At 52.0% G+C, this 23,437-nt stretch overlaps 9 protein-coding genes across 9 annotated transcripts; 3 read left to right on the forward strand and 6 right to left on the reverse strand.

The window, feature by feature from the left end:
* Positions 1-38: 38 nt before the first annotated feature.
* HETIRDRAFT_441618 (uncharacterized protein) lies at positions 39-867 on the reverse strand. The gene is made up of 2 exons (XM_009552073.1): positions 739-867; positions 39-682 (listed from the first exon to the last, which is right to left on the reverse strand). Exon 2 carries the CDS (start codon positions 679-681, stop codon positions 109-111), a length of 573 nt encoding a protein of 190 aa, XP_009550368.1. The 5' UTR covers position 682; positions 739-867; the 3' UTR covers positions 39-108.
* A 2,241-nt stretch (positions 868-3,108) lies between these two features.
* Positions 3,109-4,149, forward strand: HETIRDRAFT_240265 (uncharacterized protein; the record flags this gene model as incomplete). The annotated part of the gene is made up of 3 exons (XM_009552074.1): positions 3,109-3,427; positions 3,483-3,679; positions 3,745-4,149. Coding segments are annotated over 3 exons (921 nt in total), but the record flags the coding sequence as incomplete, so codon positions are not given.
* A 590-nt stretch (positions 4,150-4,739) lies between these two features.
* On the forward strand, positions 4,740-9,372 carry dhc_n1 (dynein heavy chain protein 1; the record flags this gene model as incomplete). The annotated part of the gene is made up of 14 exons (XM_009552075.1): positions 4,740-4,995; positions 5,046-5,312; positions 5,521-5,645; positions 5,704-6,034; positions 6,103-6,672; positions 6,731-6,897; positions 6,962-7,039; positions 7,090-7,663; positions 7,720-7,850; positions 7,909-8,028; positions 8,090-8,299; positions 8,351-8,480; positions 8,532-8,629; positions 8,688-9,372. 14 exons carry the CDS (start codon positions 4,740-4,742, stop codon positions 9,120-9,122), a joined length of 3,492 nt encoding a protein of 1,163 aa, XP_009550370.1. The 3' UTR covers positions 9,123-9,372.
* Positions 9,373-9,885: 513 nt separating this feature from the next.
* Positions 9,886-11,556, reverse strand: HETIRDRAFT_479554 (uncharacterized protein). The gene is made up of 6 exons (XM_009552076.1): positions 11,360-11,556; positions 11,225-11,299; positions 11,025-11,168; positions 10,876-10,968; positions 10,400-10,814; positions 9,886-10,346 (listed from the first exon to the last, which is right to left on the reverse strand). Exons 1-6 carry the CDS (start codon positions 11,465-11,467, stop codon positions 9,961-9,963), a joined length of 1,221 nt encoding a protein of 406 aa, XP_009550371.1. The 5' UTR covers positions 11,468-11,556; the 3' UTR covers positions 9,886-9,960.
* Positions 11,557-11,785: 229 nt separating this feature from the next.
* On the reverse strand, positions 11,786-13,431 carry HETIRDRAFT_149208 (polysaccharide lyase family 1 protein). Its single transcript, XM_009552077.1, has 11 exons — positions 13,353-13,431; positions 13,226-13,296; positions 13,072-13,172; positions 12,947-13,015; positions 12,848-12,889; positions 12,668-12,792; positions 12,629-12,633; positions 12,400-12,537; positions 12,220-12,338; positions 12,090-12,161; positions 11,786-12,033 (listed from the first exon to the last, which is right to left on the reverse strand). The coding sequence occupies exons 1-11, from the start codon at positions 13,395-13,397 to the stop codon at positions 11,879-11,881; spliced, it is 942 nt and encodes a 313-aa protein (XP_009550372.1). The 5' UTR covers positions 13,398-13,431; the 3' UTR covers positions 11,786-11,878.
* Positions 13,432-14,954: 1,523 nt separating this feature from the next.
* HETIRDRAFT_68397 (uncharacterized protein) lies at positions 14,955-17,279 on the reverse strand. The gene is made up of 7 exons (XM_009551396.1): positions 16,885-17,279; positions 16,413-16,630; positions 16,284-16,353; positions 16,009-16,220; positions 15,880-15,944; positions 15,766-15,827; positions 14,955-15,684 (listed from the first exon to the last, which is right to left on the reverse strand). Exons 1-7 carry the CDS (start codon positions 17,267-17,269, stop codon positions 15,005-15,007), a joined length of 1,692 nt encoding a protein of 563 aa, XP_009549691.1. The 5' UTR covers positions 17,270-17,279; the 3' UTR covers positions 14,955-15,004.
* Positions 17,280-17,717: 438 nt separating this feature from the next.
* HETIRDRAFT_326350 (uncharacterized protein) lies at positions 17,718-19,935 on the forward strand (the record flags this gene model as incomplete). Its single annotated transcript, XM_009552078.1, has 14 exons — positions 17,718-17,893; positions 17,991-18,085; positions 18,147-18,187; positions 18,238-18,258; positions 18,311-18,349; positions 18,398-18,447; positions 18,632-18,720; positions 18,771-18,988; positions 19,029-19,084; positions 19,147-19,228; positions 19,292-19,398; positions 19,459-19,541; positions 19,601-19,712; positions 19,773-19,935. 14 exons carry the CDS (start codon positions 17,718-17,720, stop codon positions 19,933-19,935), a joined length of 1,332 nt encoding a protein of 443 aa, XP_009550373.1.
* Positions 19,936-20,087: 152 nt separating this feature from the next.
* On the reverse strand, positions 20,088-21,404 carry HETIRDRAFT_57931 (cation transporter; the record flags this gene model as incomplete). Its single annotated transcript, XM_009551370.1, has 12 exons — positions 20,088-20,135; positions 20,213-20,290; positions 20,342-20,412; positions 20,466-20,499; positions 20,569-20,646; positions 20,703-20,716; positions 20,776-20,829; positions 20,897-20,927; positions 20,999-21,058; positions 21,146-21,216; positions 21,277-21,301; positions 21,351-21,404. 12 exons carry the CDS (start codon positions 21,402-21,404, stop codon positions 20,088-20,090), a joined length of 618 nt encoding a protein of 205 aa, XP_009549665.1.
* A 361-nt stretch (positions 21,405-21,765) lies between these two features.
* HETIRDRAFT_325064 (uncharacterized protein) lies at positions 21,766-23,376 on the reverse strand (the record flags this gene model as incomplete). The annotated part of the gene is made up of 4 exons (XM_009552079.1): positions 21,766-22,017; positions 22,082-22,242; positions 22,303-23,125; positions 23,197-23,376. The coding sequence occupies 4 exons, from the start codon at positions 23,374-23,376 to the stop codon at positions 21,766-21,768; spliced, it is 1,416 nt and encodes a 471-aa protein (XP_009550374.1).
* Positions 23,377-23,437: the final 61 nt, after the last annotated feature.

Here is a 23,437-nt window from a genome sequence, read left to right on the forward strand (position 1 = left end):
CCGAGCCGTCACTCTCTCACAACTCCACATATAGAAGAACAACGATCTTTGCAGAGACCTAACATGAAGCATGGATATAGACATATAAGGTCGAGTAAATTGAGTGCGTCAGAGAGATTTTATCCTTTCCAATTCTGCTGCACTTATGACTTCCGAGCCATATCCTTTCGCCCGTAACTCCTCCAGATCCTCCGCGGTCATCTTCTTCAATTCGGCCAACCGTGCTTTCTCTCTTTCAATTCCCCTCTGCCTGATCGGTTCGTACACCTCGCGCTTGTGATAGTCAGGCCTTACGTTTCTCCTCACTGGCTTCGTACCGTTCAAAGTTATGCGAGCAGTGTCATAGAACCTCAACCACTCCACCTTCCCTTCCGGCGCACCGCCCTCCTCCACCAGCCATTTCTTGACTTCCAAGTCCTTCTCTGTCTCCTCTGGGCGCGCTGCACCCTCAACAGCCTCGACGAACTGGGTGAGGAACATCACCCCGAGGTCGTCGGGGGTGCCCACCATGGGTGAACGGTCGTGGACAGCGGCAAGGATGTTTTTCTTCTGATCGGCGAGCCAATCGTTGATAGGATTCTCGAGGAAATCATCGTGAATGCCGTCATCGGGTATGTGGAGGGTATCGAGAACTTGGTGGACGATGTCGATGGGTACAAAATATCCTGCAACCTCCTTCATACTGCCATGCGAAACGTGAGTCTCTGGGTGCAATCATATGAGACTAGATCTACTCACCTCGAGAGAGTTCTGTATTCAAAATCGAGGTTGAAGTGATATAGTCTAACGCGGGCGGTCCAGTGCTTATTAGATGGAGCCGTCTGATGGACAGACAATCATCTTATATGCTATTCTTCACAAGAGAGAATAGCGTCTGACTAATGAGGCTTCGAGGCGTGGCGTCTGACTAGCGAGGCCTTGAGGCATGGCGTCTGACTAGCGGGCCCACGAGGCACGACGTCCGACTAGGCTTCGAGGCATGGCGTCTGACTAGCGAGGTCTCGGCGTCTGCTAGATCTGACCAGCGAGGCCTCGAGTGGCGTCTTTGTCGCGGTACACAGCAGTCTTTGGGTAGTGAACTCAATATGGAATGATTGAACTCACTTCCAGTACCTCGGTGATCGTTATGTTTTGTCAGATCTTCGTGTCCCTGGCGCCCTCTTCGATTTCTCGATTTCTCGTAGATCTGACGATGCGGTGCAGCAGAACTATCGGCTTCTTCTATGTGTCAGTTCGCTGATATCTGACGGACATCGTGTCTGCGTATCTGTAATGACATGGCGTGTGTCACAAACTCCTGGAGCTTTCTGGAGATTCTCCTAGTTAATCGTTATGCGTGGCTGCAGTTGGCTGCGCCGGCTCCCTTCCTTTACTTCCGATTGGACAGGTACCGTGCCGGAGTTGTGGCCGCATTTGTTCCTCTGTATCCTGTGCTACCCCTTCTAGCTCCTTGCCATCTGGTCGGATCCTGTGAGCATCGTCACCTTCAACGGCTGGCAATTGATACTTCGGAACACGTCTCGATCGGAACATCACGCCTTACATCGACTAACGAAGCTATCCCGGATCTACAAGTTTTCATGCTTGGATGACAAAACCATGGGAAGTCCTCATGATTAACGATCATAGATAATCGACCAGATAGATGTAGGCTGAATTGTATAAAAGCTGTCGCTTGTCAGTATCTGTTCTGCAGGTCACCAGCACCGTGCCCAATCCGAAGTCAGCCCAAAGCTCTCTACTTGCCTGCCCACACAGACATCTGTACATTGTCATTCGACTGGTTATTGTGCTCAACGAACGTACGTCTCCTCAGTTTATACCATCAGGACCGGCAATGATTTTTCATGGGGCACCATCGTATCGCATTCAGATAGCATTTACCCAGAAAGGCCATCATTATTAGTATGTCCTTTGATCGTCCAGTCCCGATATTAAAGTTAATCATATAATGAGGTCATTAAAGGCTCAGATGGAAAAGAAGTGTCCCGACTGGGTTATGAGGAGGCTTTTGTCTCTCGGCCATTCACCCGCACACTACGAGGCCTCTTATTATGGCCCCTTCAACATGCTTCTCACAAGCTACTTTCCAGCCGAGCATATGTTCATTGTCAAACCTCAAGCACGCCTTCAGACGCTAGCTTCAGACGACGAGCGGTTTTCTATAGACTCATATGGTCAGAAGGTTGAAACGAACAAGAATGACGACCAGCCGGATTTTATGGTCTGCAAGGGCAGTACGTCTCTGTACGATGACGTGCCCATCCTTCTTCTTGAGGTTAAACGGGATGCCAAGAAGCTAACAGAAGCAAGACGCCAACTTGGTCGGTATCTCTTGTGGTTGGTCGAATGGCAAGTCCAATGGTACTTCAAATATCGTGTCAAGTCTCACACGATTTACTGCGCAATTTCCTTTGGATCAATTCACTTTGAAGTATATAAATTAGAGCCAGACCGTCCATTTTGGGAGTTCGAGGGACGCCACGACATAGATGGCTTTTGTGAAAGACTGGGGCATCTTCGTGACGAGCATCTTACCTTGACAGCTGTTAGCTAGGTGTTTACAGTACGCAGCTACACGATCTACGAAAGGTTTTCAGTAGTACTCAAGCCCTCTTGTATGTACATCACGATCTCCGAGTTATGCAGTTTCAAATCATCGGATAGGACAAAGACGAAGGATTCGTTCTGAGGAGGTAAACTGCAGTGCCCATTGCCCGAGCATCGGGAAAACTAGACAATCACTTAATCAACTTACCGCCTTAATTGTCCATTTTAAAACAAATTACAGACAGATTCATAACGATAGGCCCAATCTTAGGGGAAAAGGGTACTTAGGAGGTCCCTGGGGTGGTGTTTAGGTACATACGTGGATCGCTCGCACGTTGGGTCATGGTCGGGTAGTACGAGTATTCGATCGGAGTTGTCTGAAGACCATTATGTCGGAGGCTGAACGCGAACGTTGCTGCTTCGGGAAGACTGCACGGCTCGTTCCAATTCCAACATTACGCAGAAATTGCTTGTCGCGCCAATTGAGGTCTCTTGGTCGCACTGAACAGCATGATGGGCACGGCAATTCTGTCAAACTCGCTCGCTCTTCTGGGCCTTTCGCTGCCTCTGGGATGGCTCGCTCTCAAGCGCCTGTCGCACGCACGACGTTCTGATACGATCCCGAGACACGCAGAGCGAGTTCTGGTCATCGGGGCATCCAGCGGGATCGGACGCGCGATAGCGCTACGCTATGCTGAGCGAGGCGCCAAGCTGTGTCTGGTAGGACGCAGAGCAGTCGAGCTCGAAGACGCTCGAGAGGAGTGTGGCGCGGTGCAAAAGGAGGCGGGGCGTGTCCACTCGAGCGGTGTCTTGAGCGTCGTTGCAGACTTTGCAGACGCGGGCGATATGGTACGTGTACGCGAGATCTTAGACAAAGGTGAAGATAGACACATACGCATATCATGAGCCGTTCTCACTGTTTCGTTGCGCAGAATGGGGCGGTCTGGACACCCTCGTCGTTTCTGCAGGCGTATCAGCTCTTCAGCCTCTCATGCACCTTGCTGGCGTCGAAGGCAGAAGCATAGATGCCGACGCTCCCACCGTAGAGGGTATACGAAATACAGCAGATATTGCCTCAGCCGCGACAAGAGGAAACTACTTGGGACCCCTCGTGTCTGCAGTCACCCTCGTGAGTCCCTCTCCCTCAATATCTACAGCTCAGGAAACACGACGTCCGAGCGCAACACCACACAGATACCGTTCCTGTCGAAATCGCCATCGCCTTCTATCCTGTTGATCTCATCGCTCGCCGCTGCAATCCCGGCCCCTACGCGGACGCTCTACACTTCGACGAAAGCCGCGTCTTTCATGCTCTACCGGTCGCTCTCCATCGAGCACCCCAACATCACGTTCTCATACATCCTCCCGTCCACCGTCGAAGGCGACTTCCGCGCGTCGGCCGTGGACTCGGGCCCGGTGCGCGAGACCGACCCAAACAAGCACGGACTGAAAAGGGCAGCGGTCGCTGCTCGGTCCGTTCGAGCTATAGATGATGGGGAAGGGACAGTCTTCATGCCGGCTTTCTACTGGTGGGCACACCTTTTGTATTGGTTTTTTCCTTCATTTGTGGGAAGACAAGCCAGCAGAAAATATAATTTCTCGGTATGAGTATTGGTGTGGCTCGGAAAGGTTACGGACAAGAGCTTCTTGATGGAGAATAAGGCATGGTTCGATGGCGTAGTTGGTTATCGCATCTGTCTAACACACAGAAGGTCCTCAGTTCGAGCCTGGGTCGAATCATCTGCCATAATAATTTCTTTTGACTGAAGACCTCCTCATATAATGTCTGAGACCTCATGAAAGCAGCTCATTCTCAAAATATCAAACTCTTTACACTTTCTAAATCCATTTGCAGTACACACAGTGCATGGCGGAGTTGGAACCGGCATTGGGCACATACGCAGAGGTTTTGGGACTGCTGCTTTGACCCGGCTCACGACGACAACGACGACGACGACGACTACTCTTGTTCCTTTCGTGATTGTCCCTATTTACCGTTCGTCGTATGTTTTACGCACGACGCTGCAATGCATGTCTGACGACTGGCGGCAGTGTTTGATCTTCAGCCACCGCGAGGCCTTGCCCGGCCGTTCCGCTACCCTTCATCCCGCACGCACCCTCCCATACCCGTTGCTCGTTGCTCGACGTCTCTCGCAGCGTAGCCAGGCCACGCACACTCTGTGCTCCGAATGGACCCCCCACACACACCCGTAACGACTACTAACGGTAATGGCAATGGCGCGATCCCCCATGACGAGCCTGCGACCGCCTTCGACTCCTCCGTCTTCCACACATACCTCCTCTCCCTCCTCCCTCCTGTCCTCGGAGCATCGCCGGCCGATCTGGATTCCATCTTTGACGACGAGTTCGACGAGCGCATCACCCGCTTCGCCTCGGAAGGCGGCGGTGTAATCTATGTTGTAAAGCGGAAAAACGAGGTCGAAGGTGAGTCCGCCCCGGTTCTCGACCGCAGACGTAACCCACGCGCACCACAGACGACGCGCCTCCGACGTATACCTACCATATCACCTCGCATCTAACATATACCCCCTCCAACAACACCACCCTCGCACTCATCAAACGAGCCGCCACGCTCGATCCTCTCTCCCCTCTCGCCACCCAGCTCCACCTCCTCAACTTGTTCGGTGGCGACGAAACACCATACGAGAGTCTCCATGCCGTCGTGAGCAATGGTGTAAAACCTTGGTTCGATGCGTTTGTAGGCGCACGGGGCGGAGGTAAAGAAGGAGACAGCAAATTGGGTGAGTGGTTTGTGTGTTCTTGGTTACCGGTAGTGTATCTGGAACCGTCATTCGATGCTTCCCCCCTCTCGCGTCAAAAATGACACGACCTCGCCTACGCCTATGGTCAAGGCTCTGCATCGCGTGTATATTGCATGAGACCATCTACTTGAATAAATCGCCAGCTACAGTCTGTGATGATTCATTTATTGAAGTACTATGCTTACAGGTATCCCAATGACGAAGAAGAAATTTGCTGAGCTGGAGCTCTCTCTGCTACACTTGCAACAGAACGTCGAAATCCCGGAAACTCACTTGATCATTCATCCTGTCATACAGAAAGCTGTCGAGCAGGCAAGTCCTTTCCTTGAAGTTTCCGGTCAGGAAACGTGCTGATCGTACATCGTGCTAGGCACAAGCCTCGGGCAACCGGCCGAATATCTCGCACATCCCGCCGAAACTCCTCAACGACAGCAGTTTCCTCAACACGCTGCACGCGCACGTCAACACCTGGATCAAGTCCATTCAAGCCGTCACCAAGCTCAATCGCGACGTCGCTTCCGGCACGGCCTCCCAAGAGATTAACTTCTGGCTCAGTCTTGAGCGCGCGCTCGAGGGCATCGAGGCCCAGCTCCGGAGCGAGGAGGTCAACATGGTCATGGACTGCCTCCGCAATGCGAAGCGTTTTCATGCTACTGTCAGTTTCATCGCCGATACCGGTCTGAAGGATGCCACGGACAATGGTGCGTGTTCTTGCCCGTCTCACGACGCCGTCTCCGCCGTCCGCCAGCTGAGTCCGCCGGTCGATCAGTCCACAAGTATAATCAGCTCATGAAAGATTTCCCGCTCAATGAGCTGCTGTCCGCGCCGGACCTTGACAAGATCCAGGAGGCGCTCGTGCTCATCTTCGGTCACATCAACCGCAAGCTCAAGCTGTCTCCGTACCCGATCCGCCGTGCACTGCCCCTCGTTGAAGCTATCTCGCGTGACTTTAACGATCAGCTGCTTCGTATCCTCACGTCGCACCGCCTGCTCTACACTCCGTACGAGACCTTTGAGCGCTTGCTCCTTCAGACAATGAACATCTTCCGCACTTGGGATGACCTCATCAAGGAGTTCACAAACGTCGCGCGCGAGGTGACGCGTAGGCGGTCGGAGAAGTTCATTCCTATCAAGGTCGTTCCCGCGCACGCGAAGCTACAAGAGCGCACGCGCTACCTTCGAGACTGGCGGAAACAGCATGAGCAGCTCGCGGTCATGACCGGTCCTACGAAGGGCCTAGGTGGTGTGGGGATGGAGGTTGGAGGGATGGACATGGAAGAGGAGGTAAAAGAGGCGTATGAGGTGATGAAGCGCATCGACGTCCTCGATGTGTCTACTGGTGAGGCACATTTTCTTGATTCCAGATCTTCCCTCACGGTGTATGCCACATGACACAGAGGGTACGGAGATATGGGTGACCGCGGAGAACGCGTACAACGAGCGCGTCGCTCGTGTTGAGAACCAGATCATCTCTCGTCTGCGCGACCGCCTCGGAACGGCGCGGAATGCCAACGAGATGTTCCGTGTGTTTTCCAAGTTCAACGCGTTGTTCGTGCGGCCAAAGGTGTGGCTCGGATCGCTTTCCTTCCAGTCGCCCTGTATGGTCAAGCTAATGCCGTCATGGCCAGATTCGCGGTGCTATTCAAGAGTATCAGACACAGCTGATCGATTCCGTGAAGGAGGATATCAAACGTCTGCACGACAAGGTGTGTTTCGCCCGTATTAGCTGCATCGGACTGCCCTGACATTAGTTTAGTTCAAAACGCAATACCGGTTCTCCGAAGCATACCACATGTCACAGATGCGGGATCTGCCTCCGATCGCAGGAGCCATCATCTGGGCACGGCAGATCGAGCGCCAGCTGCTGACCTACATGAAGCGTGTCGAGGACGTTCTTGGCAAGGGGTGGGAGCTCTACGCAGAGGGCCAGAAGCTGCAGTCCGAGAGCTCTGCGTTCCGCAAGAAGCTCGATACGCGGCCAGTCTACGACGCATGGCTGCACGACATCAACCGGCGCGATATGGGGGTTAACGGCCGGCTGTTCGAGATCGTGCGCCTGCGCGGGGGTGGCTTTCAGCTTGCGGTGAACTTCGATCCGCAGATCATCACGCTTTTCAAAGAGGTCCGCAACCTCCTCTGGCTGAACTTCCAGGTCCCACATGCGACCACCAATATGGCCAAGGATGCGAAGCGGGTGTACCCGCACGCGGTCAGTTTGATGGAGACCGTGCGGACATACGGGCAGACGCTGGACCTAGTGGAGAATAACAAGGGCATCGAGTGGCTGGTCGCGGAGTATCGGAACGAGGCGCAGCGGATGATCACTCGAGGTGAGTTTCAACTGTTGACAGCGGAGACGCGAATAGACTTGACGGTTACGGGAAAGGCATGAATATCAAGTGGGACCACTTCGTGAGCCAATATGATGCTGCTCGCTATGTCTCTAGTGGCGACGGTCGCGATAACCGCCACATCCAATTTGTCAGAGAGTTCGCGAGCGTCGTGTCCGTTCTGCAGGCAAGTTGCAGATCCTCGTCTGTCGTGCTGTTGATATATGCGCTCAATCTCTATGAAGGATAAGACGAACAACGTCATCGATCTCTACAAGGATATCCTCCGCGCCGTCGAAGACCTCTCCACATGCTCCTATACGACTGAGGCATTCAGCGAGCTCCTCAGTCGGATCCAAGCAGCAGTACGTCTGCATGCAAATCTCACAGCGAGTATTCCCATTAATCTCCAGACACAAACAATAGACCGACAAACTCAATCTGGAAGGGTACGCCAACCTGGACCAATGGGTAGCCGAACTGGACAAGAAAATCGAAGAGATCCTCTTGCAGCGCTTGACGCATATCATCCAGGTCTGGTGTCAAGAGTTTGACAAGACAGATGACGGGGAGATGCGTCGAGATACAATCTTGACTACGAATAAACGTCATGGGGACAAGAGGCATAATGAGAAGGTGTGTTCTTTTGAAATCGCCGTCGATAATGCCATATCAAAAGGTTTCCAGTTCCTGGAGGGCAGCATGACGTTGAAGCCGATCGTGCATGAAATTCGGATACAGAACCAGGTCATCTTCCTTGATCCGCCAATAGAATATGCTCGTCAGACCTGGGTCAACCAGTTGCATGACTGGCTAGGTCCGCCGTTAACTCTGTCCTTCCTAAACACAAATCTGACCATCATGCTAGGCATCGTATGTCGACTGAGACGGATACAGAGTTCTCGTTACGAGATTGGTCTTCAGATGCAAGGGGCCACCACATTTGAAACAACATATACCTCTCTGGTGTGTACTTTGCAATATATTCCTCATGGATGTCGATAAGGCTCACAAACACATGTAGCTGATCCACTTCCCCGACGATACTGTCGAACGGCCATTTGCACTGGTCGAGACCAAAGTACAACAGCTAAAAGACTACGTCGGCAAGTGGCTGCAGTTCCAGTCCCTCTGGGATCTTGAAGCGGAATACGTCTTCAACCGGCTTGGGGACTCGCTCGCGAACTGGCAGCAGCTCCTGACGGAGATCAAGAAGGCGCGCTCGACGTTCGACACCACCGAGACGCAGAAGTCGTTCGGCGTGTGCGTCATCGACTACGAGCAGGTGCAGGCGCGCGTGAACGCCAAGTACGACGCGTGGCAGAGGGATATCCTCAGCCGATTCGGGGTCAAGCTCGGGAACGCGATGAAGGAGATGCACGCGTCCATATTGAAGGCCAGGAATGACCTTGAACATCATTCGATCGAGGGTTTGGTCGGGGGTGCGCGGAGGTTCTGACGGTTTCTTGGTACCATGTTTTTCTTTTCTTTTTTGTTCCTTTCCTTATGTTTCGGAGGTGGTTTTCGTGGAACTGCCACTCTTTACTTTGTTACGACCTGCATTTTTCCTTGCCATGCCTTGCCTTGCCTTATGGCATCTTGTATTGTTTAGATCTCTACACTAACAGATCAAACACATTCATTTCCTGTCCCATTCATATGTTAATAATACCATTGTGCTACATCCTGCCAATTCCTTTAAAGCTGTGAGACATCCTGGAATACCATCACAATCCTGCCAAGCAACAAAAATGCATCCACAGAGATAACAAGATAATCAAGTTCTTTGAGCACCCTCAGCAATTGAACATACTGGTATTTATATTGATAATCAAGCAAATTTATTCCTATCTAAGGGTGCTAACTACTTCTGATACTTCTGATCCTTCTGATGCAAGTCACCGTCATTAGGATAAGATAAAGCGGAAGAGCTGGTGAGGATTTTCCAAAAATTGCTGAAAGCCGAAGCTAACAGACGTGTTCGGATGTGTAATTTGCAATCAGCAAAAGACTGTGCCTCGGTAAAGACCTCACTGGCGACAGTACGTGCCCGAGCACAAGAGATAAAGACCCTGAAACGGATGGCGGCTGGTTTTGTATGATAGGGCGTGCGCACGGACCAGGACCCAGTAGTTTGGCGCACAGACTCACCGCGGCTGGTTGCTCATTGCTCTCATCATTCGTTCAACAGCCACTGGATGGACGTTGTGCGGGTACCATACGAATGTCAGATGTAGTTTGATTATGTATTACTTTACACGTCTATCAGACGTCTTGTGTTTACTTTTTTTATACGCCTAGAAGCAAGGAGTACTCCAGCCTTGCCATTCGATCCGCCCCTCTTGAATATCTACCAGCCTTTCCCAGAGGGCCCTCGCGACGGGCCCCAAAGCCTTACTGTACTCAGGCAACACGATGTCTTTGCCCTTCCAACCAATGCGCGAGACGGCCGTGACCACAACAGCGGTTCCAACACAGAAGATTTCCGACAGGCGACCCGATTCGGACCATGCTGCGATCTCTGGCATGGTGATGGGTTGCTCGCGAGTATGGAGATGCGTGTTGTTCGAGAGCTCGGGAAGGGACGTCTCGGTTGGGTGCGCTGCGAGCAGCGAGATGACAGAAGCGCGGGTAACGCCTGGCAGAATAGTGCCGTCCAACGGAGGTGTGAACACATCGAGGTCTGTAATGGCGGAGTCAATTTCTATATCATTGTCAAGTCATCAGAGAGCTTACCGCCATCATCCCGCTTCAATACTACAAAGATATTCATGGCGCCAGCCTCCGTGATGGTCTCGCGAAGTAGCCACAACACTTGCTGATACCCCTGCTGCAGCGCTAAACGTTGCGGGTGGAATCCAGGGGCATAGTTGAGGCCGAGCTTGTAACCACCAGTGCCTCCTGGCCAAGCGCGGACGTGGTCACCAACAGCCAGGAGAGAGATACCGGTTGGGACTTTGAAGTAGGGACCTGTAGGGGACATGATGACATACAGCATAGCGTGTGTTGAAGCGGATACGCCAAGAGCTGGTCGGGTGCCGATAATCGTTGGACGAATGTAGAGACTGCACCCTTTGGCTTTAGGGATCCATCGGGCATCGACCAAGATGAGCTTCTTGATGAGCGTCAGCAGAGCACCAGTATTGAAAGGCTGGGGGAAGGAAAGTGATGTAAGTAATCATGGGTTTTGGAGGGAAAATGGGAGTAGGCACAGGTAGCGCAACGCGATCGCTCGATTTTTTCATGCGTGCCATGTTTAGATCGGGCCTAAACAAGCGTGGCTTCCCATCTGGACCGATGTATGCCTAGAGTTCAAATTCAATCTACACTCTCGACTGCATATCATTATACGATAACATACTTTCATACCCTCAAATACATTTGGACAGTACTGAAAGCATGAGCTAGCAGGGTCTATGCTCAGTGGCCCATATGGTTTGATCTCCGGTGCCGACCATCCGGTCAAAGGGTCGTAGGACATGAGCAGCATATGATCGGTCATTTCCTGTATTAAATAATTGAGTGGACTTTGGCGCACGGACAGGGGTTAGCTTTACTGACCTGCCCAAATACCAGGCTGTCGGGATGTGGCAGAGACTTGGGAATAGTGGTCAAAGTCACACTGAGTTTCGATGGCTGCAAATGGCGTCAACTATGTCGTACGCAGGCGGCAAAGATCCACAGAAGCTCACGTACATCGAGTTCAGAAATGGTAGGGAGTGTACCATTCTTTATCACTTGGACGTCACCAGATGGCAAAGGAAGGCCATTCGCGTTCAACAACTCTGAGCTTTTGAAGGTCATGGCAGCAAAAGAGTGCGCGAGTTTTTGCACGAAAGAATGAGAGGGTCGGGGTGAAATGGATGAAACTGCTAGGCGAGAATCAAGATGAAACCAATCCGAGCTACCAAATCCGGGTGGTCGAGTCAGGCAATGATCGTCTGAGTGGCCACGATAAGATAACAAAGATCAGCGGGGATATCGGTCCGCCGATTCCTACAGCAATTCTCAGTAGGAAATTTAATGTAAACCATAGTAGTACCGATGAACTCATGGTGTACCTTAATGAAGATTCCTGTGTTACTTTGGGGCAGCAGCACCATATCATCCAGCAAAATTCATGCACAGCAACCAAATGCATGTTTGTTATGTATACACATTTCGTGACAGTCATTCAACGAAAGAAAGTTATGGTACGACCGTTTAACTACTATTTCAGAAGGAAAGCGTAGCACCAGCCGACCCCTTGACCGTGCTCGCAACACTGGATGCGCTGATCAAGCTGTAGGAGTAAGGCGCAGTAGTGAAAGTGCCAGTCGGAGCAGTGTTAGACAGGCCACCGAAGTTATTTCCACGAGCGACAGCGTAACCTAGTCATAGACAATAGATTAGACTGTGTATGTTTCAGAGGCACTTGCAATCATACCTTCATCGGTGGAGTAGAGGGGATTTTTGTTGTCGCTGGTCCAGACGTTGTTCTCAACAAGGAGTTCAGCGCCTAATATCAAGAACACTGGCGTTAGCTTATTCAGACGATATAAAAGAAATCGGCTCACCATCGCGGGTGTTGATACCATCATTGTTGGTCTGGTAGTAGTTGTTGAAAATGTGGCCGTGTCCGAAACGGAAGGAGGGCGTGCGCGAATTCAAGTTCTTGAAGTAGTTGAGGGCGTAGCTGTGTCGATGGATGTCAACTTGCCAGCTCGGATACGGAAGCGTATAATCAAGAAACCTACGTGACCGTGATGGCGGTATCCTGAGAACCGTTTGAGTCGGAATGACCAATAAGAGAAGCCTTCCAGTGGTCATGAATGTAGTTGTAAGTCGCCGTGATCCCAGTACAACCATGCGTGATATCAAGAAGCCCATCATAACTGATATCAGGTGGAAATGTCAGGATGTTTTTTTTTTAGTTTGTTCGGATAGACGATACTTGCTAGTCCTATGAAGGGAGTTGTGTGGTATCAGTTCACTGACATCAACACGCACAAGATATCAGCCTACTTTGTCATGATCGCGGTCGCTAGAAAGATCATTGTGGTCAATCCAAACGTTGCTTGATGCCTGGATACCAATGGCATCCCCAGCAGATGCAAGAACCTTGCTGATTTTGATGTTGCGGATAATCACTGAAGACTCGATATTAGAAATCGAAGAGAGGCACAAAGGTCAGAGAATTCGTACCGTTGCTTTCTGACAGGACACGAAGACCAACTCCGACGAGAGCTATGAAGAACGGTAAATTTACTGTGCTTCTAGAGTCAACAAGAAGAAACTGCGCACAAGCTCCTGCTGCACCAAGAACAGAGGTATTGGAACCAATTTTCACGACGGTATCACCGGTGATGGTCCCTAAGATTGATGATATTTTTAATCCGATTCAGCAGCCAAACGTCAGGCGTACATACCATCAATGATGACAATCTTTTTGGCGTTACCGGATACGGCGGAGGTAAGAGCAGCAAGAGTGCTGACTCTGGTCGTGGTGCCACCAGAGCCTCCAGTGGTCCTATATACCAGATCTTAGCCATCTTGAGAAGGAAACCAAAGAGCTGAACGAACCCAGCCGATGCGGCATATCCGACGGTAGCGACATCACTGGCAGATGCCCTCTTCTCGAGAGCGGGGGCGGCCTGTGATACTGTCATGAGTACTAGCATATGAGGGTACTGAGCAATACAGAACTGACCAAGGCAGAGACGGTAAGGGCGATGACAGCGAGCAACCACTTCATGTTTGGTTGTCTGAGATGAACACTTGAATAGAACGTCTGAGGATGTCCTGAGTATGTCAGAGTCGCCCCCGGCCGCTTTTTATACCCTACTAATGTGGCTGTCTGCATACCCTCGGTAGACCCTCGGAAAGTAAACAAAAGCTCTTGGCACGTTGATGAAGAGATGCCCGTATAATGACATATACTCCTACCGAGAGTTCTCCCATGCGGGCCGCCTATGGATTCCACGACATAAGGAAGCACATCGCTTGTCGTAATCACCTGAAGACATTGTTCTAGGGCCATGTGCCGAGGAGCAACATAACAGAGAGAATTGCGCCGCTAGTCGAAGTAGTTGATGATTGTCTGAGAGCGGGCCGGCTCAGTTAGTCGGGAGAAGTAGTATCAGGAATACACATGCCTGCTGCAAAGCCTAAATGATCTCAGAGTTTCCATCCAGCGGTCAATCTCGACATGTGCCTTCAAGACATGTCACTGAGTACACTATAGCAACCAGGCTAATATTCGGAACAGCTGAATCACGCAAGGAGGCGGACCGCCCCTTGTATGCTCGGACCGCCGTCTCTTCCTCTTCTCCTCCATTGGTTTAACGTTGAGTACCGAGGCGCACGAGCTTGTACAACGACATAGAGACATCATAATTGCTTCGTCTCGCGTACCTCCATACAATACAATGTTGATGCTTTCAAGCACACGTGACAGGCCGCTCAAGCGCCCAAGCGCTCAAGACTTCCTAATGTAAGTGTTCAAGTGTTCAAGCGGAAAGAAAAAATACGAATGATGATTCCAGACGCACCAAATTACATAGCAAAAGAGCCAAAAAGGGGTGAGCCTTTCGCCTGCAGCCATCTTGGACTGTTGACGACCCTCTACGAGCATACCAAGCTATCGATGGATGATGTACGGAGCCTGGACTGCGAAAAGACGACGATGCGGGAATAATGTCGGAGACGGAGCATTGAATCACATCAACAGAAGCCTTCGCGTAACCCATCGAAAGATCCTGAGGGGCCTGGCGGACCCTAGGACCTCATTGTTACGATTCTGAACCAGGAAGTACAGCGCATCTCAAACGAGGTCCTAGAATACTCATGCTTCTCTGGCTCTCGCCTCCGGAAAGACCTATGGTATTTGTCAAAAGTTCATGATTTTACAGCCTACAGGATACACAGTGCATCTGATCAGTTCACATCAGTGAATGAATACGAAACATACGCAGTATCGTCAAACACTGGCAGACTCACCGTTGATATCGAGAAATGCACCATGGCGAATCGCGATACGCCCGAGGTGCGAATCATGCGTGGTCTTAGTAGAGCTTAGTGTACGATTTCCAAGCTGGTTCCTGCTGGTTCCAGGTCACGAATTTCCAGCTCCCAGCCAGGACTCCGGACACCTCCGGCGCTTACGCCTGGGTTATCAAAATATCGCTTGGTTCGACCACAGCTGAACAGAGAGGGCAGAGAACTTTGAGATAATCACAAGAACGCTTGTGTATTGACAGTAGTCTTCGCTACGGATCACTGTCATCGGAGCTTTGACTCAGATACGTCAGCGGTCAAGAGAAGACCGTAAGTTATTTCTCCGAGAGATGTGTACTGTACAGCCTAATGAATCATGGAAGACAACCTGAGCACCGCTACGGATTCCACATGGGAAGTTTGCGGGAATAGGTCAAATCCTCTGAGACTCTCTATAACATATTTCCCTCTAGTTCCTTCCTCCGATAACCTCAGTATTCGCCCCACATCTTTCGCCTGGGTGTGGACATTACAGCTCACATATACCACCGTCCTCGGCCTCAACGTCAAAAGCTGGTCAATGAAGTTGTCGTCGCATCCCTTGCGAGGAGGGTCGATGATCACAACTGTCTTTTCGGGCGGAAAATCTGACACGACGCTGAAGATGTTCGCGGCGTCACCAGCGCGGAAGCTACATAGTCCCTTTTGAAGCCTGTTCAGCTCGGCGTTTTGCGTCGCAAAGCGAATCGAGTCAGCCGAGAGCTCAATGCCTGCTACCTTCTGGAAGTGGGGGGCGAGAGTGATAGCAAACAATCCAGCGCCACAGTAAGCATCGACGAGATGAGTCGGCCGTTCGGATGAGGGGCTTGAGGAAGAAGAGGGGAAGACGGCGTCGCGGACGAACTCCGTTAGTGGCACGAGGACGGAATTATTATTCTGGAAAAATGAGCCGGCCTGGTAGTCGAATAGCTTGTCTCCAACGCGTTCCCGTACGATGTGCCTGTGATCCGTGACGCAGACATGCTTCTCCAACGCGGACGACACTGCTTCCAGGTCATGATCGGTTGAATTTGAGGGTGAGGGCGACCTTCTTGGAGAGGCCTTCCGGGAGTCCCCTAACTTCCCACCAGGTCTTTTGAGAGAATCTCGGAGTAAAAGTGAGACTCCTCTTTTATACTCATATATATTTCTGTAGAAAAAAATTCAGATTTGATTTTCGAAAGAGGGAATGAACAGCTCACTTTATGATCCCTTTCCGTAGAGGTCCAAGTGCCGCGTTGATGACTGGAGTAGCAATCGGGCATTCCTGAGAAGCATCGTGTATGTATCAGGAAAAAGAATCCAGGCGCAATGCTTAAGGGTGGACGCACCTCAATGTCTAACACTTTCCGTTTACCTATTTGATTGAATCCGATGTTCAACCAATCAGGCTTCTCTGTGGCTGAAATCTCCTCCGTCAGGCCAGACTTTTTAGGTTTCTTGGGAGGCGCATCGAAATGAGGGGTGATTTTGGTACGGTACCCGTACTGCAGAGGTGATGCTACGGTGGATTGAATTGGTGGTATCGAGGATTCAGGCAGGTCTAAGGCAGCCGGGAGAGTTAGGCCTTTTCAGCGAGTCAACCGATGGACATATCGAGACGGACCGGAGTAGTTCTCGTATGCTTTCACAACTACGTCACGCTTGAGATCGAGTTGTTTATCATAAGGAATCATCTGCACAATATTGAATGAGAATTGTTCATTTATGAAAAATTCAGATGCGCTCCACGTACTTGATATTGGCATCCTGCGCAAGTGCCGAAATGTTTGCATTTGACTAGACTCATGTCACGGAACTCGGGGTTTGGCGTTTCGACGCTGACAAGATCTGCATGCGAGTACATCCTGAGAGTGCGATAGACGCGTGCTTGAATGACCTCGCCTGGTAGAGCAAATGGAACAACGACCACCCAGGGGCCTCTAGATGCAGGCGCTAAAGCAAGCCCTTCACCTGGTTTCAAAGAAAAGGCATAAGCCAACGGATTTCACAGATTGATAGTCTTTATGAGCAGACTGAGACGGCTGTTCTGAAAGAAAAGTGTATCATGTACTAGGACACCAATTGAGCATCGTCTGAACGCGAAAGACTATGTCTCTCACTCCACGTTTGTGCGTAATTCGTTACATCAGACGAGCGAAGACCCAATAGAAGCGAGGCTGCGCCCCACAGGATTTGAACGAACGTCAAACAAGACAACGACATACCACTGGGAGAGATGCTCGACACCGTCAACTCTACTATCTCTCGAAATTCAAACGGTGAATTCCGCTCCGTTCCCTTTTCGAACGCTTCATCCACAACACTCTTCCCGAGTAGCGCAACCACCTCATTGAATATGACGTCCTCTGAAGTGCCCGGTACAGGCAGTTTCTCTTTCCGCCTCTTCTGCTGACGCGATGGCTTTGCTTTTGCCCTCTCGGAAGGGTTTTCAGATATGCCAGCGGACTCGTCCGCGGCAGGAATGGTCCCTGGTACGCCGTCTTCTACCGTTTCGTTTGGAACTTCTAATCGAGGCCTTTTCTCTGCAAGAGGCTGAGCGAGATCCTCGACTGCTGATGCGGGTCTCGTCTTGGAGTTATCTTGAAGCATTCTCCGGTTCAAGTTGGTGGAAACGTAGCCAGAGCGTAAGTAAATCGTGCGGATGCTGGCCCTGGAGCGTCGTGGAAGGAAAACAAATGAGCGCGTCAGAGTCTGCATATGGACTGGATGGGGACCAATGAGACGCAATGAAAACCAAATGCAGCTCTCCCTGCACGTGATCTCGATCCATCTCCAGATAATTCGTGAAAAGATGGACAAATTATGTGCGCGCGTATCTCTCAAATCATTCTCTGTATCCCATGGCCTCGACATATTACAGCGAAAAACAGTTGCGTTAACAACTAGTTTGGTGCGTTTTGTGAATATGGGCACCCGAGGCTGCCCGAGTGCTTGGCGCCCAGCGCGACGTGCCACTAAAGGTTCTCCTTCACGCGTCACCGCCATCCATTCAACTTCCATCTGTACTTAACGCCATCATACGCTCGTCCACCTCTTCATGATCCTCTCCGCTGCAATATTCTCCTTGATTTCCTCTGTCAATGCCTTCCCTTTTCTAAATGCGGCCTTTGCGGAACCCATCGCGGAAGACCCAGAGCCAGTTGGGTCGACTCAGTTCTGGTGGAAACTTGCAATCAGTATCGTCCTGGTCCTGTCTGGTGGCGTCTTCGCCGGGTGAGTCTTTGTGCTTCACCACTCAGGACACGTGCTGCTGCGTGTAATCCCATCGAACAGAGCGACGCGCTGACCCCTATGCGCGCGACGCGCTTAGGTTGACGTTGGGGCTCATGGGACTGGATGAACTCCATTTACGCGTTCTCGCAACCTCATCAGAAGATATGAAGGAGAAAGCTAATGCTCAGAAAGGTGAGCGCCGATGTTCGATTATCACATTGTCAGGCATACGAGTCCAATGTTCATCATTCAGTGTTGAAACTCTTGGGCAAGGGTCGCCACTGGGTTTTGGTTGTGAGTCAAAAACTGTTTTTCTTTGCATGAGCCAACAACTCTTCTTTAAGGTTCTTCTATTGGCCAATGTGGTTCGTCTTTCTCAGCCTCGGGAATACTACAACGTTTGAATTGTATTTTTAGATCGTGAACGAAAGTTTGCCCATCTTTCTCGACAAAGCTGTAAGTCCACCGTCTTATGACCATTACTTAAGCTTCATTCAGATTTAGATCGGTGGTGGCATCGCTGCCGTTGCTATTTCTACGTTCATGATTGGTGCGTGCATATGGCTTTGGACTGACGCTCGAGTGAACGCGATTGACCGTACGATTTGATTAGTTATTTTCGGGTACGTTGCATCTCTTTCTCCATGCATATATAATCTTATGCAATATCATTCTTATTCTCAGAGAGTGAGTGAATGTCGTTCGACGCTGTCAAGACTGAAGTTGATGGTCCGTAAGAGTGATCCCACAAGCCGTCAGCGTGCGTTACGGTCTCTCCATTGGGGCAGCTTGCGCTCCTATCGTCCTCACATTCATGTACTTATTTGGTTCGTCATTTAACGCATATTCAAGCTTGATATTCACACTTTGTTCTCAGCTCCCATCGCCTGGCCTATAGCTAAGCTTCTCGATTACGTACTCGGCCACAACGAAATTTCCACCTACAAGAAGGCAGAGCTGAAGTCCTTCCTCCAATTCCACCGCAGTGGGGAAGAGCCACTGCGGGATGATGAGATCAGCATTCTCAACGGCGTACTTGAGCTGAACACCAAGAATGTGGAGACGATCATGACTCCCATGAAGGCAAGGCCTCACGTGTTTACTCTTCTGATGTTCAAAACCGACCATATTACAGGATGTTCTTACACTTGCTTCTGACGCCATCATGGATAGCAAGACCGTGGAGCATATGTGTGTAACAATGCGCTTTCATCTTGGCGGACCCTCTAAGATCTTTTGTTCTGGGATTGAAGCCTGACCAGTGGATACTCCCGATTCCCTGTGCATGAGCCCGGCAACCCCTTCTCGTTCATCGGTCTCCTGCTCGTCAAGAAGGTACGGATCAAACACATTGCATTGTTTCCCATATACAGCAATTCAACTTCTCGGCCGTTTCAGCTGTTGTCGTATGATCCAGCGCAATGCTGGCCCGTTTCCAAATTCCAACTTGGGATTCTACCTGAAGCCAAACCTTCCATTAATTGTTTCCAAGCTCTGGATTACTTGTGAGTTTCACGACAGTCCGTCGAAGGTGCGCACGCTCATCAATAGCCTGCTTGCTCCAGCCAAACGGGACGCGCGCATCTACTTCTCATCAGCACAACCCCAGGAATGGCCGGAGGCGCAATAGGAGTGATCACACTCGAAGGTAATAGCGACTGCCGTCGAAGGTCCAAGGATTACACTGACATTTATCCCGTCGCTCAGACATCATTGAGGAAATCATATCAGAGGAGATCGTCGACGAGACAGATCGGTACGAAGACAACCAAAATAAACAGCGCGCAAAGCGCATGACAAACGCCACCATCATGCGAGGGTCAGTACATCTCTCCGCTCCATTCACCGCACGCAGGCAGCGATCCTGACGGTCTCTTAGAATTGTCGAGCGCGAACGCCGCGTCGATTCCGCAAACACAAGTATCGGCGAGCGCACGCCGCTGATAGCGCAGAGTCCACCGTCGGAGCAGAACGGCGTCTCGAGCGTCGCGTCTCGTCTGCAGTACGGCACGGCGGTGCTCAGCCAATCTCCAAAACCATAACAACTCTCAAATCCTTTCCGAGCGTCAACGCGTCAATTTTCAACATTCACAAAACATCCGCATTCGTATCAGCAAATACATCTCTATTCCGCTTCTTCTCGTAGTTGTCATCGCGCATGCACACTATCTTGTTTATTCGTCGTCTATCACAATTATTCATTGTCTCGGTCGCGCGCCTTGTCTAGCTCTCGCACCCGTGTCTACAAGCAATCATTTAGCCAAATGATACAAATGATGGTGAGCGGCAGAGAAGACGGTGGGACCATTTATGGCATACCTCAAGCGCGTAAAGATGAGAGTCGTGCGACTCTGGCGAGAGCTTGTGCACCGCTTTGGCGAGTTCGTAGAGGTAATCCTGCGTTTGGCGCGTCAGGACACGCAGAACACCGCCACGCAAAGATGTCACCTTGTTCCGCCCAGAGGGACCAACAGAGCGCCAAATGATCTCAGCCAGCTGATCCAGCGATTCCGAGCCGACTACGAGGGTCGCAGCTATGAGCATTCATCAGGGGCGGTGCGGATGTACGTACTGAACGAGGGGTTGTCATTCCGGCCGACGTAGCACTGGAATCAGGACCAACGATGGATGAATGATTGCATGTTGACATTGACTTTGGATCAGAAAGAACGTACGACGGCATTGGGTATGATCACTTTCTCCTGGCCGTTCTCTATTCCGTACAGGTCCACTTCTTCCAGCGTGTAACCATCCTGATGAACACACCCGTCGCAAATCAAAGACGGGACTCGAAATGAACGGTACATACCTTTTCGCGATAGTCTTTGACAGGTCGAGTCGATGCTTTTTCTCGGGCAGTGGAGACACGACTTATAACTCACCGAGGTAGTCTCTAACTTCTGCTGCGTGTGCAGGATCTACGGTATATGCGATACCTGTAACAGTGCCCTAGTTCAGTGGGTCGTACAGATTGGGAGGAATACGAAAAATCAGGAAGCATACCCCACACGACATCCTCATGAGGAAAGGGATCCTTGTCATCGGCCCAGAGTTATGAGCGGAATGCTCGGTCATGCAGGGATAGTAGGCGCAGAGATGGCGTACCGACCCAGAGAACGCTTCCCAGTCTGCTTGATGGACGAGCGTCACGGCTCTCCCAGGATTCTGTCGGAGGATGGCGAAGAGGGATCGTTGTGGGTATCGCGGAAGCCATTGCGCACAGTGCACACGACACACAACAGATGCTCTTACCTCGGGCGTCCCGCGATGATCATGCGACTTCTGGGCAAAGCGACGCACATAGCCTTTCAGGTACCCCGGCGCTGTTCCAGTCAGAAGGAAAGTGAGCCCTTCAACGTCGCTGCTAGAATGCGCGTGCCTACTTTGAGCGACGGTGTGCGGCGGAGGCTGCAAGTTACCGTGAGCAGAGCGAGGCGCCTTGTGCGACGAGACGCACCTTGAAGATGAGGGAGCCGTACCCGAAGACTATGTAAGGCTTTGCGAGCGTCATTCTCGACGAGATCGACGTGGGTGTCGCAGATACAAACACTTGAGCAGCACTTACTTGTGATGACAGAACGATCAGTCAGTGGTAAGGCGTGATATCGTGCGATGAATGCCTTCGGGAATTCCAGGAATACACAGGTCTCCGTCCAACTTCAGGATCTCAAAGCGCAAGTTTCAAGTCGCATCGAGTGTCCTTAGCCAAAAAATGTGTGTGTACAGGACGCAAACGATAGTCACGCGTGTTGCGAATCAAGCCAAAAACATTACAGTTGAATGTAATGTGCCGTCCACAATCCAAACATCATTAAGTAGATCCTATAGAGTCATCTATAAACGTGTCCATGCCCATGCCTCCACCGGACGATCTAATCGTCCTTGTCGTGCCCAATATCTCCAAGCGCCTGCCCGACCTTCACCTTCTGCCCTTCATGGACGGCAAACTCGAACGTCTTCGGCGCTTCAAAGACGAGCACGATCGTGCTCCCTAAACAGAAGCCGCCCATCTCCTGCGCGGGGGTCAGAGGCTGCCCGTTGAGGATCGGCGACGCGGCGGAGTAGACCGCCTCGGTGTACGTCCCGGGCGGCGGTGGGCGGCCGCGGACGTTCGTGCGGAGTGCCTGAGATGCGCGGCCATCAGATGCGCTAGCCCTTCCGCGGGACGGAATGGAAAGAAGAGGTCACCTGGTCAAAGTTAATTTTGATGCTGCCGACGTTCGTCGCGCCGACGGGGATCATGCTGAAGAACCCGTGCCTCCACCGACCGAGCATGGCGACGCGCTCGTTGAGGACGAACAGGTTCTCCAGGCGCTTCGCCACGTACGGCGAGACGGAAAACAGCTCGCCTGCAACGCCTCACGTGTGAGCACCGGCCGTGCGAATCCCGCTCTCGATCGAAAACGCACCTTGGAAGTGCCGCCGCTTTTCGACGACCCACGCGGCGGGGCTGTGGAAGCGGTGGTAGTCGCCGGGCGCGAGATAGATGACGGTGAAGAAGAGCGCGTTGCCCGGCTTGACGCTCGTGCCCGACGTGCTGCGGCGGTGGCTGAGCGACGGCTGCACGCCCATCTCGCGCGCGACGGAGACGTCATGCGCGACCGTGTCCTGCAGCGAGCGGTCCGGCTCGACAACGGACGCGTCGATGCGCTCGCCGTGCTTCTTCGGCGTGGGATGCCGCGCGTACGCCTCCGGGTCCGTCGGGAACACGGGGCCCTGCGGGTCCTCGAAGCGCGGCGTGGTGGGCGTGGTGGGCGTCGAGGTCCCGATGAGCTGGTTGAGGCTGTACTCGATCCCGTTGACGTTCGCGAACTCCTCGTCGTCGACGATCTCCATGGCGCGCGGCGGGAAGTGCACGACGGTCGAGCCAGGCGTGCCGGGCGCGTGCTTCTCGACGCCGAGCAGCGCGTCGAGCGAGTACGTGATGCCCTTGACCTGCTCGACGCGCAGGTCCTTGATCGTGCCGAAGTGCAGCACTTTGCCGTCCGCGGGGCTCACGAGCGCGGCCGCGGCGACGGGGCGCGCGCCCGGCTTGAGCTTGCGATAGAAGAAGTCGCCGAGGCTCGCGTACGCACGCAGGTCCGCGGGCTCGATCTCGTCGAGGTTGCAGCCGAAGGCCCAGGCGTACATCGTGAAGCCGATCGGACGGAACCAGACGGGGAGCTCGAGCGAGTTGAGCCAGCCCCAGAGGCGCGACATGTTGCGCAGCGGCAGCGCGCCGAGGATGTGCACCTATTCACGGTGGCGCAGTGGAAAGGTGGTGAGGAACGGAGAGGGGGTGGAGAGGATGTGCCAGCACGCACCTGCCATGGCCCCTTCAGCCTGATGACCTCCTGCCCATCCTCGTCTACGTACACATCCTTCCTGACCGACTTTTTGTACTGGAGCACGACGAGCAGGAGAGCGCCGATGAACCACGGGAGGGGATACCACTTCGTTGGGGTGTGCCGCCAGGCCTGGGCGACTTTTTCTGAGGAGGACATGGTGCCAAGTCAGCAAGCACAGTCCGTGACAAGCAGCGCCGCCAGAAGATAAGGCACGCAC

The sequence above is a fragment of the Heterobasidion irregulare genome, assembly GCF_000320585.1.
Source record: "Heterobasidion irregulare TC 32-1 unplaced genomic scaffold scaffold_09, whole genome shotgun sequence".
NCBI lineage: Eukaryota > Fungi > Basidiomycota > Agaricomycetes > Russulales > Bondarzewiaceae > Heterobasidion > Heterobasidion irregulare.